We start from the raw sequence: 19,052 nt of genomic DNA, 5'->3' as shown, positions 1-19,052 counted from the left end.
TCCCACTCCCTGCACCTCGCCCCCGCCTCCTCTCTGTCAACCATCAGTTTGTTCTTTGTATTTATAATCCCGATTCTGCATTTTTTTGTTTGTTTATTCTTTTTTTGTAGTTTTCTTTTAGATTCCACATGAGTGAAATCATGGTTTGTCTTTATCAGTCTACCTTATTTCACTCAGCATAATACCTGCTAGGTCCATCCCTCTTGTCACTGAAGGCATGATCTCATCCTTTTTATGGCTGCATAATATTCCTCTGTGTGTGTGTGTGTGTGTGTGTGTGTGTGTGTGTGTGTCTCATATCTTCCTTCTTTCTTATCTTTTGACAAGTGTCCTATTGATGGACACTTAGGTTGCTTCCATATCTTGACTATTGTAAATATTGCTGTAGGAAACATAGCGATGCATATATATCTTTTCAAATTAGTGTTTACATTTTCTTTGGAGTAAATATCTAATAGTGGAATTATTGGATCATATGATATTTCCATCTTAATTTTTTGAGGAAGCTCTGTACTATTTTCCACAGTGGCTGTCCTAGTTTATATTCCCACCAACAGTATACAAGTGTTCCTTTTTATCCACATCCTTGTCAACACTTGTTTTCTTGTCATTTTTATTTTAGCCATTCTGATACGTGTAACATGATATCTCATTATGGTTTTGATTTGCATTTCCCAGATGAATGATGTTGAACAACTTTTCATGAAGTCTGTTGGCCATGTATGTTTGTATATATTGTAACATTTTTACCATGATGAAAGATTTTAAACTATTTAAATGCTCACTGGTAAGGGCCTGGTTTGATCAATAGTGAATCACTCAATCAATGCACTACTTAGTTGTTTCAAATAAAAATTGAAGATGAATTCTTTATGCATAGATCTGGAATGATTTATGTGCAGAGTTAATAGGTGAAAAAAATAAGGTACAGAATAAAATGTATAGTATATTAGCATCAGCATAAAAAAAATGGTAGAGGAGGCTTCTATTCACTAGTATATGCATAGAATATCTCTGCATAGACAGCCAACTAACTAATACTAACCTAATGATATTGCCCCAAAAGGAAAATGGGTGGGTGGAGGACAAATGTCAGAGGGAAATTTTCTCTGCATAACTTTCTGTATCTTATAGATATTGACCATAGGAAAGTAGTAGTTCTTTTTTGTCTAAGAATAGTTCACATACAATGTGAATTGTTTTTAAATTAAATAAAAGCTAGATTAAAAAATCATCTAGGCTTGGACTCCGTCTCTCTAAGAGTTATTTTAACCTATTTTGAAATACAATTTACTATTTTGGAATTTCCCTAGCAATAAATGGTACTTCTTGCCTATCACACATTATTTCAGGGAACCAATGAGAAAACAAGCATGAGAGCACTTTGTAGACTATAAAGTACTATGCAAAGGCAAAAAAAAAAAAAAATTGTGTATATATAACAGTATTGACTGAGCCTAGATCCTTACTATAAAATAAATACCTAATATTCTAATAGTTTTGTTGAAACTCAGTTTAAGAATATCATACAAATTCTAACCCATTTATTTGCAAATTGTTTATTCTGGCTCCAAACAATGTTTGTTTTTTTGTTTGTTTTTGCCTTAAACACAAAAAAGAACTCACTTCATGTCATGTAATATTAAAAAATAGTCATGTGTAACTCAAACAATAACACATTTAGTGTACTAGGAAAGGGAATACCTGGGTGGCTCAGTCCAGTAAGAGTCTGCTTTCAGTTCAGGTCATGATCCCAGGGTCCTGAGATGGAGCCCCCTACTTTGGGATCTCTGCTGAGCAGGGAGCCTGCTTCTCCCTCTACCTTCTCCCTCTGCACTCCCTTCCTGCTCATACTCTCTCTCTCTGAAATAAAGAAATTAAATAGTTTTAAATGTTCTTAGGAAAGCTTGTGATCTCAAAAAATCCTACTGTGAGGATTTGCTTACCAGGAAGAGAACTTTTAAAGAATAAACAATTACCCCAAACATGAGAACATAGGTATATAAATGCAAATTATCATATATCTAATTTACCCCAGAAAGAGATAAATGCCCCATGTACATTCTAGAATGAGAATGCCACGTATGATTCATTTTCTTGCCAACTTCTGTTGATTGATGCTATCTTCTTGTATCATTCTGTTGAATGAGATTCCAAGGCAAACTCTGGACTTAATGGGAAAACATGCAGCAATAATTATGTCTGCCATGTATGTGAGAGTAAGGAATAGTTGGAAGGCCAGACACATTCACAACTGCTCTCTGCATTCGCATATGTTTCCCCTTTCTTCTTCAGCACCATAATTTTCTACAAAAAGATTGCTAGGAAAGAGGTTCAGGATAGGATTTAGGCAGACTGATAGTAGGAAAGAAAGAAGTGTTCTCCTCCCTAGACTTCCTTAGCAAAAGGAAAGGATGAAGAGATGGAAGAAAAACTTGTTTGGAGCTCAGTTAGTTTTTCGCTCTGGTTATTATCATGACTAGTTCATATCGATACTACTAGATTTCATTTATATATAATGTAATAAATGAAGGTCAAGAATGTCCAAACAGTAGGTCATTTAAATCAACATTAGAATCCACAGAAGTTGAATGATCTCCTTTTTGTGTATGTCTCCTTTTTTTTGTCTTGAGATTTTTATTTATATGAGAGAGAAAGAGAGAGAGAGAGAACACCAAAGCCTTAAAATGTATATAACTTTGATTCTCTATTTAAACTTTAAGGATATGTGGTCTAGGTAAATAAACATGGCTACATGAAGAAGATAATTAAGGAAATGCTTGTCACATAAAAGTTTATAGCAGCAAAACTTTTGAAACAACCTAACTAGCTAAATATTGGGGATTGGCTAAACAAATTATGGGATATCTCTACAAAGGAATCTATTGTCGTCATACCCATGATGTAGCAGATTATCAAATGAAAAGATGCTCCCTAATCCCCAATAAGTGACAAGAACAATTATAAATTATAAAAGGTATGCATAATATAATCTTCTTTTTGGTGATACTATAATATTGTTGAAAGCCTACATACCAAAATATTAACAGTGGTTAACTATGGGTGGCGGTATCATGGGGGATGTGTACTTCTTTTACTTTCTACATATATTTATTTCCAATTCATTCAATAGACAAGCATATCTTTTGTAGTAAGCTATACTTGAAACGTCAAGAGGAGTAGACTTTGTTATATTCATTTTTTATGTCCAAGATATAGCACAAAATATTGCACATAAGTGTTCCATAACTGTGTGTTGAAGAAAAATATATTTAAACATATATTTATATTTAGTTATTATAAATAAAAGTTAAATAGGATATAAATATAAGAAATATATATTCTCTAAAGCAAGAGTTGTGGCAGTCGTAATCTCAGAGGAAAGCAATGTCACCAACACGACCATTCTCAGAAGAAACAGTCACACAGGTCAAGCCAAATAACTACAGTTAAAGGAAGAAAACCACTAGGTAATCACCAGGTGGCAGGAAATAGAACCAGCAACTTAGCTAAGGAAGCCAATGAGTATAGTGAGTTCTAGAAACTGCATCCTCCACAGAGGGCCTAAGAAATCCAGGCTATTGGCCAACAGGACTGACTCAGGCCTCCTTCACTTCCTTCTGCAATTCAAGTGAAAATAACTCCTCTCTTCTGAGCCCTGATCAGTGAGCTTGTTTCACACAGCCAGGGTGGGCGCTTAGAACCCTCCAGTGGGCTGGAGACATTTTGTAAGATAGGGAGTGTAGTCTGGAAGAAGGAATTTTTGGATTTTAAATGAGAAACAACTCAAAACAACTCTGTCATTAACAGCGTGTGAGTTTTGGCAAGTTGCATTTTCATTTTACCTGTTAAGTATGAATTAGAAAAATAGCTCTGTTTGTCACAAGATAGAGGACAAAATGAGATAATGACTGAAAAAAAATTAAGAAGTACCATAACTAGGTGTTAAACTATAAAATATATTACCTTTACTACCCCAGAAAGAGAGAAATGCCCCATGTACATTCTAGAATGAGAAAGCCATGTATGATTCATACGGAAGATGCTGAAATATAATATGCACTTAGATTTTGGAGACCAGATACAAGTGGACTTGGGTGGCAGCCCGGGTGGCTCAGCGGTTTAGCGCCACCTTCCACCTGGGGTGTGATCCTGGGGACCCGGGATGGAGTCCCACGTCGGGCTCCCTCCGTGGAGCCTGCTTCTCCCTCTCCCTGTGTCTCTGTCTCTGTCTCTGTCTCTCTCTGTGTGTGTCTCTCATGAATAAATAAAATCTTAAAAAAAAAAAAAAAAACGAGTGGACTTGGGTAACTAGATGAACACATGCAAATCTATTGGTTAAGTCTCTGCACGGAAGCATGCCTAGGTTTTTAGGTTATGGCAGCCACAAATAGATGTGTTAACTGGAATAGCAGGGTGTGGTTTTGCTGAACTTCGATATCTAGAGACATGTCCCAACAGCGCACAGGAATACATTTGCATCCCATACTTATTTTCCTATTATCTGAGCTCTATCTTCTATTCCACACCAAACAGCAACCCCTTCCAGACAGCCCCATTTGTACAAATAAAGAGCCATTACTAATTTGTCATGAAACCCTGAAGGGGGAAAGTGGGGCACAATAAATAAGTACTGAACAGTAACAACAAAAGGATGTGAAAGATTGCATAGGTTGATGATTAAAATGATAGCCAAAGGGATGGAGTAGCTGGGGAGGGGTTAGGGATTCTTAAAGGAATGCCCACTAGAACTATAAACAGAATTGATCTTTTTTATTAAATCTGCAACTTCAACTCATTCAAGGTGGCTTTAATATAAGAACAGAAGAGAAAACACAGTGTGTGACAAATGAGCTGCGATGTCAAGTGGAAATGACTTCATTGTTGGCATTGGACTTAATAGCTAAGACCTTGAGCAAGTAACTTTTCTGAGCCCCAGTTTCAATATCTGTTCAAAAAAAAATAATAGAACAGTTGTAGGAATTACTGATAATCTATGTGAAGTGCACAGCTGACATGTAGGTGCGCATTAAGTAGTATCCATTGACAGTGATGACCTCTCTCACCCCTAAACCTCAACCAATGTACCCAAGTAGTTTTATTCAAAATAAACTCCTTCCTCTGAAAACATAATGGAATTAACTAGGGAGGGGAAATCCTCTCCTTGTGCACTGAAGGTGAGTCACTGGCAGGCAGGCAGAAATTACACAAAGGGAGTGTTTCTGATTTGAATATTGCTCAAAGTGAAATTTTTAAGCAAGATTTTCCAAAACAGCTTGGTGCTCTTTTGGCTTTTCTTTAAGTGTTGTGAATTTAAAGAATTTATTCAAAGTCTGTTCCTTAGGGCACCTCGGTGGCTCAGTCAGTTAAGTGTCTGCCTCCGGCTCAGGGACCCTGGGATGAAGCCCCACATCAGGCTCCCTGCTCCATGCGGACCCTGCTTCTCTCTCTCCTGCTACCCACTACCCCCACCCCCCGCTTGTGCTCTCACTCTCTCTTTTATTCTCTGTCAAATAAATAAATAAAATATTTTTTAAAAAAAGAAAAAAGAAAAAGAAGAGTATAGGTAAAGTAAATGAAACTGTAGACATATGCAGACAAATATTTTACACGGCTGTTTTTATGGAACTGTCAATCAATCTCTCTCTCCCTTCCCCTGCCCTCCACACACACTAAGGATGAGCATCATTTTAGCTAAACTCAGTATCAGCCTTGCTTCTTTGTTACCTTTACCTGTCCTTACTCAAATTATTCTCCTAAGATTAAAAACTGGTCCTCACTATTCGATTGTGTGAACCCAAGATCAGACATCTCTAAAGCTTATTGTCTACGTGGCCATGACATTATTGTTTGGCTGTCTTCATTAACATGACTTCTACTGTCTTCATCAACACAACTTTTTTATTCTAGGAAGCTCTGGAGCAGAGAGATAAAAGTTTATTGATTCTCAATACTTTTTGAAACACTCACCTCAAAACATTCATCTTATGTCCACCAAGCCAAAACTATTTTATCATAATCATTAGCTAATTCTAATCAAGCCCGTGTATTGAAAGACCCATTTTAAACTCAAACCCAGAAACCACTTAAATAGTCCAACATTGTCCTTCCCGCTCCAAGATGCTATTAAAACTTTGTCAAGGAAGAAAGCTTACTTAACCATGATAAGCAACAAACTCAGTTTTGCCTTAGCAACAGGTTATTTTGGTGGTATTTTTAGGGAGCTAGCATTCAGCAATTGCAAGCCTTCTTGGAACGGGTGTTCTCCTTAGTTTGATGATTATAGTATATAGGAGGGAGGTGTATGGGTATAATTTGATCTATAATAAGAAAGGTTTTTATATCTAGTGTTAATGTGGCTGCTGCCTTTTACTGTTTTCTTCTGTCATTACATTCATGCTTTACCCTAGTGAAAATTCCTTAAGCTTTCTTCTAAATGCTGTACTCTCCCCTCACTTTCCTTTGTTCTTCTGGTGTGCAATGAAAGGTCTCGGGCATTCCGCACATCTAAAAGACTACAACCATGACCCCATATTCACTAGACAACAATTCACTGAAGATTATCATAATCCTCCAGAGGACCCTTCTCCTAATTAGCAGATCTCTCCCTGCTCACACTAACTACACAGCTCAACCTGGCCAGTCCAGAATTTTTACATCTCTACAGGTCGTTACTGAGACAGCTTCACAGCTTCGGAGGACAAAGGAGACTGTGTTTTCCATGGAAGAACAATGCTTCAAAACATCCTTTGAATGGCTACTTTCTAACCTAAGGAGTCTCAACTCATGTTCTTTTATTGCAGATTCCTGTTTCCTATTTTTAAATTTCCCTCACTCTTATGCCCACCAACTCCCAACAAGTTGCTGCTTTAACTGGTGGATCTTTGCAACCTAATGTTTGTAGTAGTCAAGACCAACACAGAAATGCTTTTAAGCATTTTATGATCATGGAGATTCTGATGCAACCATTGTAAATTATAAAATCATCATGGATCAGCAAAGCCGTTCTGCAGTTTTCCATTTGGAAACCCAGCAATGAAGTGTTTAAAACAAAAGAACAATGTGAAGATAAAGCAGAAACAAAGATTGGTATCATTGATGGGCTAACTTTTCAGAATGGTAGAAGATAATTCACTTTTTTTTTAAATGAGGCAATGAGTGAAAATAATTAATAATAGCAAGTTATATAATGAATAGTTTCCTTGCCCTTTGTTTCATGCCTTTTTTAAAACTTTTCCTTTTATCCTTTTGGTCTACTTTTTAAAAAGGTTCGTGTTTCATACATTTTGAAGTGGCCTAACTAAGGCGAGGCCACAACAAAAATATAAAAAGAAATATAGAATAACAGGTAATAGCTGCTTTTTCTGCTATGGACTTATAACTGTTAATTGCTATTTTGCATTACTTCTCCCGGAAGAAATGAGAAACAGATTCAAAAAAAGGACCTAGAACATTGAGATTTTTAGTAATCTAACCCACTCCCCACTTAGCAGAGCAATACATTGACAACAGTGGTGAGACACAAGCCTTTTATTATATATTCCCTAATTTTAAAAAATTAGCGTGTTTAGAACATGCATGTGCTATACATGCATAAATTTTATACATGTCTTATTATACCAATATAATTCATATGACATGTATGGTACACAAAATTGAAATTTTGTTAAGTGTGGAAGCTAAAAATACAGAAATAGAAGATACTAATTTTTGTGTTTAATCCAAAAGATTTTCCTACATTCCCTGAGATGAACTAGTCTGAACTATCAAATTAGACCTTTCAAGGTTTTCCTTGCATCTTTAAGAAAGTTTATAATAGGGCAGCTCCAGTGGCTCAGCGGTTTAGCACGGCCTTCAGCCCAGGGCCTGATACTGGAGACCTGGGATCGAGTCCCACGTCAGGCTCCCTGCATGGAGCCTACTTCTCCCTCTGCCTGTGTCTCTGCCTCTCTCTCTCTCTCTCTCTCTCTCTCTCTGTGTCTGTCATGAATAAATAAATAAAACCTTTTTTAAAAAAAAGAAAGTTTATAATAAATAGAGGACTTAGAAGAGGACTTAGACCCTGGAAGTTTAGTATACTATTAGAAAACAATTCAAGTTTAATATAGTGAATTAATATATGCATGTTTGAATGGCTATATTTATACTACCATGAAGTGCTTTCCCTTGCTTGGATAGCAATTTTGGAGAACAAGCGCATTTGTTTTTTAGTATCAATAAATTGGGCCCAGGGTTGAGTTTATTTAGTAAAATAATAACTCAAATATATTCATTGGTATGTATAGTAGTTCCCCTCCTTAGCCACAGGGGATATGTTCCAAGACCCCCAGCGAATGCCTGAAACCACCAGTGTTGAGTATATATACTATACATATTGTGTTTCTTTCCTGTACATACTTACCAATATCAAAGTTTAATTTCTAAATTAGGCACAGTGGGAGATTAACAGCAACAATAATAAAATTAAACAATTATAACATTAGACTTTAATAAAAGTAATGTGAATGTGATTTCTCTCCCTCAAAATATCTTATTGTACTATACTCATCCTTCTTATGATGATGTGAGATGATAAAATGCCTACATGATGAGACAAAGTGAGGTGAATGGCATAGTGTTAGGCTGCTACTGACCTTCTGATGATACATCAGAAGGAAGATCATCTGCTTTTGGACGGTGGAAAGCAAAATTATTGATCAAGGGGAGCTAGCTGGTCATAATTATTACCAGTAATAATCATAGGTAGGCTTTACACAGATATGGTAGGTTATTATCCTATCAACTAGAGTATACACTTCTTAAACAGTGCATCTTAAAACTCTTTATTTTCCCAGTGTATTTAGCATCTTGTATATAGTAAGTGCTCATGAAAATGTTTACAGTGTTTTAAAAAATAATAATAACAGACTCACTATGGAGTCCTTTGCCCTAAGACAGCAAACCAAGACTTAGTTACAGAAATGTGACTTTTAATCACCGTCTGGAATTTCCTGATCAGTACTAGTGTGGTGGTCTGCACGACAGACCCCCAACCCAAAGGAAGATGACCTTGCCTGAAACAATTCTTTCTTTGCTTTTACTAATAACTTTCCATGTCTTGCCTTGTTTCTGCCTATAAAAGTCTTCATTTTGTATAGCTCCTTGGAGCTCATTTCTGTTTGTTAAATGGGATGCAGCCCAATTCATGAATCATTGATTAAAGTCGATCAGATCTTCACATTTACTCAGTTGAACTTAGTTTTTTTTAACAACATTATTATTTTCTTCGTTGTACTTGCTCAGGCATTTGGGCAACTAACCCTCTCCTCTTTTGCAGCTGGTCTGACAGGCCTGTTACCTGAGGCTTTTGTCCCTGGCATGACCATTTCCACCCACTAACAGTTATCAAAGGAAGTCTGCCAATAAACCACAAGCTAACAAAACTAAAAAGAATAAGTCATTACTTTGCCCTTACACAAGTGATATTACTTTAACAATTTTTCTTCTCATCATACTTTTATTTCTCTCATACCCAAGTCACAGACAATTTAGCAACTATAGACTTTAACATAGGGGGTTGAAATAAGTAAAGGGAGGGAGTGTGGTGGAGATTGCTTTTAAAAATAGGGGCATTGGCCTCAGAATATTTATTTCTCCGAGAGGAAAAAAAGAAATCCCCAGAAAGCCTTCCGTCCAAGAAACATCCCATCTCCTTTCAGATTAGAACTGTTACCTAGTTTCTGCCTACAGATGAAGGGGGTAGGGGAGTATAAATCCCTTAAGGTAAAATATACCTTACGGTATAATTTACCTCTAAGTTTCTTTTCAATTTTAAGGCCTGATTCAAAATTGGATTATAAAGCACAGGCCCCGGGGCCGCCTGGGCGGCTCAGTGGTTGAGCATCCGCCTTTGGCTCAGGTCGTGATCCCAGGGTCCTGAGAGTCCCGCATCGGGCTTCCTGTGGGGAGCCTGCTTCTCCCTCTGCCTATGTCTCTGCCCCTCTGTCTCTCATGAATAAATAAAATCTTTAAAAAAAAGCACAGCCCCCAACACACCAAAGTTCTAGATTCTCTCATTCTACCTTAAATAAATAGATTAATTAATTAATTAATTAAAAAATCTCACTCTCAGTCTTCATCTCTGGGATGATCTGGTTCTGCAAGGAGAAAAAGCAGCACTGGGGTGTAAGAGGCAGAGACACAGACAGAGGAGAAGCAGGCTCCATGCAGGGAGCCCGACGCGGGACTCGATCCCGGGTCTCCAGGATCGCGCCCTGGGCCAAAGGCAGGCGCCAAACCGCTGAGCCGCCCGGGCTGCCCTCAAGGGGGCTATTCTTGACAAGAGCCTCCGCGTCAGCCAGAGCAACGTCCAACCCAACTGGCCTCAGATCATTTCATAATTCGGGGGTGGGGGGTGGGGGGTGGGGGTGGGGAGCCTTGGCCCCTCGCAGACTAACCTAGGAAAACAGGCTTGTCGGGGAGAGAGAGTGCAAAAGTGGACCAGGCGACGTTTCGGCTGCTGGGCCGTGCGGGCTCGGAGTCTCGGGTTTATCCTTTGTGCCTGGGACACGGCCGGCTCGAATCGGAGCGGGACACACACCGCACCGCAGCCTGCGCCCGGCCCGGCCTCCGGCGTGTGGCACGAGGCCCCGGTTGCGCGCTCCCGGGAGTGCCGGGCCCCCGCGCAGCCGGCGCAGCTCGGGTCACACCTGGTGGGGGTTTCTCCGCTCCTGCCCGCCCCCCCCCCCGCCCGCCGACGCCGCCCCAGGAGGGCGGAGAGGCGCGGCCGGGCTGCGTCGCCGGGACCCCGCGGGCCTCTGCGCGGAGGGCGGAGCGGGAGGGGGCCCGGCGAAGGCGGGAGAGGGCGAGCCGGAGGGGAGCACGGGGAGGCCGGGGAAGGGCGTCACTGCTCGCTCTCCGCTTCTGGAGCGGGCGGCCGAGGCGGCGGGGCGGAGCGGGGCGGCGGGGCTCGCGGCGGTCCTCGCCTCCACTCCTCCGTGGGCCGCGCGGAGGGAGCGCGGGCGCCGCGGGCTGCACCCACCCGGGCCGGAGGGCAGGGCGCGGGGCGGGGGGGGCTGCGCGGGGGGGGCGGCCGCGCGTCTCCCGGACTCTAGGGCTCCCGCTGCACCCACCCGGGCCGGAGGGCAGGGCGCGGGGTGGGGGGGCTGCGCGGGGGGGGGCGGCCGCGCGTCTCCCGGACTCTAGGGCTCCGGCTGCCATCGGGCCGCGGCGGGACGGAGCTCCCTGCGCGCCGTGGGGGCCTCGGCGGCCCGGCCCCGCAGCTCCACGCCCGGGCAGCTGCTGAGCCCATGGCGGGCAGCGATGCGGGCGCGGAGGGGCGGGCGCGGAGGAGCGGCGCGGCGCGGCGCCCCGGGGGCCCGGGCGGGCGGGGGCGCGAGGCTGCCGCCAGCCGCCCGGAGCCGCTGTCCACTGCTGAAGCGCCGGCCGCCGGCGCCGCGCTGCCCGCCTGGATGCGACTCTACTTCTACGGGATGCACGGGATCACCCTGGACGTGCTGGCGTCCTCGGCTGGGCGCTTCGCCCGCAGCCCGGACCTGGACCTCCGGATGCTGGGGTTCTCCTCGCCCTACCGCTGCCTGCTGCACTCGCTCACCCACTTCGCCCTGGAGCAGGTCTACCTGCAGCGGCCGCGCTGCCCCAGCGCCTTCGTCTTCAATTTCCTGGTCTACCCGTCGGCCCACGTGGCGCTGCAGACCCTGGCCGGCCTGCGCGGCGGACCGGGCGCGGCGGTGCCGGGGCCGCTGCGCTGGGCGCTGCAGTACGTGCTGGCGCTCTACCACTGCCAAGTGTTCCTGAAGCGCTTCCTGCGCCTGCGGTACCGGCGGCCGCCCGAGCCGCGGCCCCAGCCTTGGCCGCGCGCGCCCCCCGCCGCCGCCGCCGCCGCCGCCGCCCCCGCCCCCGCCCCGGGCGCAGGTGGCCGGCGACGACCGCCGCGAGGCACCAGGGGCGTCGGGGGAGCCCCGGCTCGGGGGCTGCCGGACCCGCTCCGCTTTCTCTTCTTCGGAATGCACGGCTTTTTGGATGAGATCTTCTTCACTTTCTTCTTCAACTTCCTGGGGCAGGCGGACGGGCCGACCAGCGGCCACACGTCGCTCTGGTCCTTCTTTATGTACGGCAGCTGCAGCTTCGTGGTGGAGAGGCTCTACTTCCACCTGCACCGGGGCCGCGGCTGGAGCACCTGGAAGCGGGTGCCCGTCTACGTGACCTTCATCTACGCGTGGGAGCTGTGCTGGGGCCTGGGCCTCCGCTCGTGCGGCGCTTGCTCCTGGGACTATTCTCACTACCCGCTCAACTTCATGGGCCTCATCACCCTGATGTATTTACCTGGTTGGATATTCCTTAGTGTGTACCAGGACCTACTTTTCAACGTGTTGTGGCGGGTTCAGTACATACCAACTATCTAAAGAAAAGAAAGAAAGAAAAGAAAGAAAAGAAAGAAAGAAAAGAAAGAAAGAAAGAAAGAAAGAAAGAAAGAAAGAAAGAAAGAAAGAAAGAAAGAAAGAAAGAAAGAAAGAAAAGAAAGAGTCATTCGAGTCCCACGAACCAATTCGATTTATTTTTACACGTTTAAAACGGAGTGGTTTTTTTAGCCTTTTAATTTTTATACGTTTTCCTAAGCTCTTCTAATATGTTTTACTCGACTTTTCCGTTTTTCTGACACTTTGGAACCTATGCATAATACAACATTTTGAAATTTTACTCGAAACATAACTCAAAGTACTTGTCAATATTTAAAACCCCTTACAAGCCCAAACAGCAAAGCCATGATACCTTGACATCAGAAGCTGTAGTATATTCACTTATTGGGGCATGGGTGGGTGATAACTACTAGTCTTTTTTTTTTTTTTTTTTTTTTTTTTTTAAGAATGAAGTTATTCAAACCAGAAATTAGTGATCTTTACAAGATTTGGTGAAATTTTCTAATTCAGTCATTTTTTTTCTTACTTTCTTTTTAATCCAATTTCATTTTAATTCCCCGCCGTATTTACCAATCACTGCTGAAACTCAGTGTCTTTTACTCCTAGAATGACAGTTAATAACTCTTAAAGTGCCTCCCTCTAGCACGCAAGTGGAAAGAAACTGACAAATGTGAAAACACATCCTATGGATCGATTTTTAAATAAATCTTTTCTAGCAACTCAGACAGGTGACACTGTGTTAAGATATTTGATCTTCATCCTGGAGATGATTGTTTTTCCAATGTGGATTAGCCTTAAACGCCAAGTGTGTTAACATTGATCAGATGCTGTGTTATCTATAGCTGTAAATTTTTGCTGTAAAATGTTTACCTTATATGCCCAAAGGCCAAGCAAAGTTTTATCACCCACAATAGTATTCTAACCCTAAGGACTCTCTCTACACGCAGCTTCAAGAACAGAAACAGTCCCTTGGAATAAAATGAACCTGAATGTTCATTATACTCGCATTAGACCTAATTGCTTACCGTGAATACAGATAGGCGTTTTCAGAGTATTTCTGCCACGGCTCACTTGTAATCGTCTTTCTTTTTCCTGCTGCACCCACAGAGTTCTTGGGCCAAACCTGATGTGCTAATGTGTGGTATAAATCAATGATAGCTTTTTGGTGACTCATTATTGTCTGGAAGCTCCAAAGTTAAATGAGATGATAAAACCCGCTTTAAAAAATCATGTCTAATCAATAATAATGTACTTTAAGGTTGTTTGTTGTTTTATTATATTTAGAAAAGATGTAGAATTGAGTATAGCTCAGCCAAGGATGACTAACACTTTCTCAGTTTTCGTTACGAAAATTATGAGGAAAACTTACAGTTTGTACAAATGAATAGTTTCCGCTTCAAATTATTAGCTTGTCTATGCTATGCTTCTTTCTGGTTTCAAAAAATATTTGCTATAGCAGTAAAAACGAATATGTATTTAGATGATTGTTGGGAATAATTTTGAGAATGTTATTTGAATCCACTATCTGAGGTTGTGAGCTAAATTATAAATAATGCAATATAATCAACCCCACCTGTGGAATGAATCATGTCAAACTGATTAGTTTAGCTAGTCAAAGCTGAGTAGCAAACCAAATGTTTGCAGAAAGTTAAAGGGTCACTTTATGAAACTTGGTCATAGGTAAAGGATTTCTGAAAACACTGGCCAGAGAAAAGTAGAAGTATAGACACTAGTTAGTCAGATGCTAAGCAATATTTGTAATATGAATGTGACCCATTGCACAGGAATCTGAGTTAAGTGTGGCACCACACCACACTTTCCTGTAAATGCTTAACCAAATCCTTGACTTCTAGGATACTTGCTAAATGTACATGTTTGCACTTACGTCCTTCACATGCTGCTCCTCATCCCTGCTTACCTGCTTACCAGCGTTCCTAAGTTCAGAAATCTGTCAGGAAGTAGGAAAGCCTGTTACTTTTTGTTTGTTTGTTTTGGTTTTAATGTTAAACTTGTTTTAAAGAAAAGACCAAGGTTTCCATCCATTCAGTTCATTCAAGAAATAATTACTGTGCACCCATTATTTGCAAGGTGTTTGCCTAAATTCTGCAGATACAGCAATGACCCAACACAAACAAAATCTGTCCTGATGAAGCTCAGGTATTAGTGTTTTGGTTTATAGGAAGTTATACTTAACTCGGAAAGCTACTGTTTTAGTACTAGGCAATGAGAGGCAGTTGCTAGGAGGGTCCTCATCAGGCTGGATATTCATCAGAATGAACATCAATCCATCATCTCTAAAACAGAAGTCCATTAACAGCCCCTCTTCTAGTTCTACAAAGACTTCATTCGTATGTATTCCGGAAGTGATTATCCTGTCTATTAACTCAGCACCATGCTATAAGACTTCTTGTTATGTGTTTACTCAATTTCTTAATTGACATTTTGCTATAACTGAAACTTGAAAGAAAAAACACGGCAAGAATCATCAGATCAATCAATTTTGTTAACTCATTAGCAGTTCAGATATAGAAGTGACAAGCCAATATAATAGTTAATATTTAAGGAACACCACCTGCCAAAAAATGAGCCTCTATTACATACATAAAATCTGAAGTGAATATATGTATATATCCATGTATATATTTTAAATGAGTATCATTTATACATCTTAAGTAGATATATATAATCTTAATATATATCCATATACAAAGTAAAGCATATAAAATATGATCTATATCTCTTAATTGTGGATATATATACATATGTATGCATATACATACAGATACAAACCCACTGATTTTACTTAAACCTCTAGCAACCCTCCTTTTGCAACCAAGACAATGAAACTGAAGCCGGAAGAGGTTAAGTAACTGCTCAAGTCATACAGCTATTGAATATTTACACTTGAATCCAAGTACTCTATGCTCCAGGGTCTGTTCTTAACAGAAACACTGTCATGCCTCTGTCTACTGACAGCAATGATTTTGGATCTTCTACGGATTTCACCTTACAGTTTGTATTGCTCTTCCCTTTCACTATCACAAATGCAAGTGTAGATGTCTAAAAACCAGGCACTAGTAACAAAAACACTCTATTCCATGGGAAATAACAAGGATTTATTAATACCAGGATACATAACTGAAAATCAGCCTAGTACTAATTCCTCAGGTAATAGTCTTATACTTAAGCAGAGCTCTGAAGTGGAGTTCTTCATTTGAAGTCAGGCAATCTTGATCAAAGAATAATACACCAAGAGGCATGATACCTTATATCACAAGCTAGGAAAAATACATAATTATTGCTACATATTTAACATAGCATTTGGAAGGATCATCATTGTGAGAGCTAAACGCCCCAAAAGTTAAAATTAAATTTTTTGCACGAACATTTATTCTGAGTTGGATTAAATACCTTAAAGTCTAAGGAGTCCTGAACAGAAAACATGGAAGAAAAGTAACAAGTATGATTTTTGTTCCATGTTTAACTTCAACAACACTGAAATTTTCTTCTAAAGGTGCTTTAAATTTTAAATCAATTCTATCTGGACACTGTATTTACAGAGAAATATGATCTTTTAAGTTTCTCATGTTAACAATGACATTTTTAGGTTATGCAAAGACTCCAAAAGGTTAATAATCCATATCAATATTTCAGACATTTCGGTGTACTTAACTTTGAATATTTTATCAATATTTGACATTTCATGTTTCGACTCAGCAAAACAAAACTTAGAAAAATATGACCTGTCCTTTGTTATTTAAGAAATGTTTCTAACTGGTTAGTCCTATCCTTTTGAAAAAATAATTTTCCCATACTGTTTTGAAATAGACTCCATTGACATAATGGACCTGGTTCTATTTAAGAGGGATGGTGAAGAATTTTGGTAGACTGCTTTGGTTCTTTTTCCACTTCCATAATACATTTAAAAATCAATGTACTTGGAAAGGAAGTTATAGTCATGCTACAGACTTGGAGTGATAAGTAAATCATTGTATTGTAATATCTGAAAGCATTTTAATAAAATCAATTTTTGTTTATATTAAAAGGCATTAAAAACACTTTACATTTTAAATTAATTTTAAATATACTATCTCCAATATGTTTTCCAACATTGTTTAATGGAACTAAGCTCCTTTACTGAGGGGAATAAAAGAAACACTCTTTCCCTCCCTCCATCAAACACATGCCTCAGTTTATGCTGAAGAGAAAGATGGCTGTAAAAGATGATGTTGTTGTGTTGCCAGATTTTTTTTTTCTTTCTATTCTTAGACTTGGTACCAGAGGAACCAACAAAAACAGCAATTGTTTGTGTGGACTTCTGTTCACTAGAATTGGCCTCATTCTGATTTTTAACATTGAGGTATGAAACCATCACAGAGGCAGTGGCTTCTAGACACTAGCAACCCAATTGTAAATTAAACTGGGATGAGTGTAGTGAATTTTTCCCTAGAGACTTTTTCTCTTAATATAAAGAGAACATAAATTTAGAGACTTTTCCCCTTAATTTTTAAATTCTCTTTGCAGAAATGGTCTATTTTTAGGTAGCCCTTAGAGGGAGAAAGAAAAAGAAAGAAAAGAAAGGAAAAGAAAGGAAAGAAAGGAAAGAAAGGGAGTGGGAGTGAGGGACTGGTCTTTGACATACAGAAAGACTTGATTTTCATCTTTTAATGATTCCATTAGAATCCAAACATCACATGGACCAACTTTCCCATTTGGAAAAAATGAATTTTTACCATGATTAAGGAGAGTCAAGGTTTGAAAGAAAGCTGGTTAAACTGGTTAACATCCAGTTCCATCCCAGGCAGGAATTACTGACATGACATCTCTGACAGATGGTTTCTCAACTCAGCTTGGACTATTCAAGGCAGTATTAATTATGTTTTTCATGCAAAGACTGAATGAGGGGAAAGCTGTCAACAGCTGAGCTGATAAAACCCACTCTCTATCAGTGAAGGAAAAGGCTTTTCAAGGCTTTCAGGAGCTGACATATCTTGTGTATTGCACATTGCTAATGTATTGCTTAATACGTTGCTTGTGTATCGCAATGAAACGTTTTATAAGACACTCTTTTCTTGTCATTAAAAAAATCAGTGTTTCATTCTTTTATCATGATAAGTATGGTCTTACATCTTTCCAAATGATGCCTTCATTCACTGAGTCTAAGCAGCAAGGCTTTGAGAACTTTGAGAGTAATTGACATTACTTCAGAGAAAGAGGAAAAAAGAAACATTGGCTGTAGATGTAGGAGTTGAAGGTTAAATAGTAGGGACCCTGCTTGGGTTGCTGGAGTCTCAATGTGGCTGGACCCAGGAAAAGCCTTTGGTTGCTGCTTAGGGCTACCTACAGAATGTCAACTGGGGGACTTTCCGGATAGTTTCCTCTGGCAGACCTAAACAGCTGCATTAAGAAAGGAATTGAGAGGCCACAGGTGTCACAGAAGCAAGTAGCGAGTCAGGAAGGATGAAAGATGCCAATCGGAAAAAGAGAATTATATATTAAAGGGAAAGCTAGCTCCACTTTTGATGGGATTCCAACAGACATTTATGTTATATCTGAGATACTTTATTAATGTATTATTAAGATCCATGATGAAAATAAGACTTGTTTCACAGGATCTCAGATTCAGAACTTTAAATATTTGAAAGGTAGTTGTTGTTGGAGAAAAATGGTATTGAGAAGAATATGCAGAAAGTTTACATCATCTCATTTTGATTACCCACTAACTTTAAGATACTAAAGTAAAATTAAATATGCTCTTGTACATTTCTGAAGGAGAACTATTTTAGTCTTAACCTTTTATTAGAAACAATGAATGGACAGGAAGATAAAATAAATAAGAAAATTCCCTGGAGTACATCAGAGCAAGTACTCAGATCCTAAGTGCTCAAAAGCAAATATTTAACAAAATTTATCATTGTTCTTACTTGTAATGAGGATATTTTCAACAAATAAAACAGAAACAAAAGAATAATAAAGGCATTAGTAGGAGATATAATGAAAAGGATAGTATTCAGTAGCTTTAGAGAGCCCATGGATTTATCTTTCTATGTAAAATAATTCAGATTATGAATGTTTTTCTAAGTCTTTATATCATGTAAGATTTGAATTAAAAGAAAATGTTGAGTTCATGAAATACTGTACACCCTTAGTTTGGTGAGGTATCAAAATGTGTACTTTATTATGTTAATATTTATTCAGCAAATTTTCTGAAGTTTTTTTTTTTGCATGTGTAATGATGTGATTGGACATACTATAAAAGTTTTAATAATGTGCTTTTGAAGTGTCTACAAATGTACAAGTAAACAGTCCACAACTTACTAAAATATAAAATTATGGTATTTCAGGGGCACTTGGCTGGCTTAGTTGGTAGGGCATGTGACTCTTGATCTGGGGTTGTAAGTTTGAGCCCCACATTGGGTGTAGAGATTACTTAAAAAAAATTAAAATCTTAGGGAAATAAAAATAAATAAAACCATGGAGCTTCAGAATTTGAGGAGAGAACTAAAGGTCATCTAATTTAACTTCCAGACAGTAGAATAATTCCTTCTAGATCATCTTTTACAGGTGTCGTCCACTCTCTTCTTAATCACATCCAATGAGATTATGATACTTACTCAGCTCTCGCAGGCCAAG

The 19,052-nt window shown here is 40.1% G+C and overlaps 1 protein-coding gene across 1 annotated transcript; it reads left to right on the top strand.

Moving 5' to 3' along the window:
• Positions 1-11,288: 11,288 nt before the first annotated feature.
• Positions 11,289-17,534, top strand: TMEM229A (transmembrane protein 229A). The gene has a single exon (XM_072784424.1). The coding sequence runs from the start codon at positions 11,289-11,291 to the stop codon at positions 12,402-12,404; it is 1,116 nt and encodes a 371-aa protein (XP_072640525.1). The 3' UTR covers positions 12,405-17,534.
• Positions 17,535-19,052: the final 1,518 nt, after the last annotated feature.

Source organism: Canis lupus, chromosome 18 (genome assembly GCF_048164855.1).
Source record: "Canis lupus baileyi chromosome 18, mCanLup2.hap1, whole genome shotgun sequence".
Taxonomy (NCBI): domain Eukaryota; kingdom Metazoa; phylum Chordata; class Mammalia; order Carnivora; family Canidae; genus Canis; species Canis lupus.
Note: the sequence above shows the minus strand (reverse complement) of the source record. Positions and strands in the feature narration are given on the sequence as shown.

Bases quoted from the DNA above. Each gene is read 5' to 3' on its own strand.
- TMEM229A (XM_072784424.1), top strand. From the start codon at position 11,289: ATGGCGGGCAGCGATGCGGGCGCGGAGGGGCGGGCGCGGAGGAGCGGC.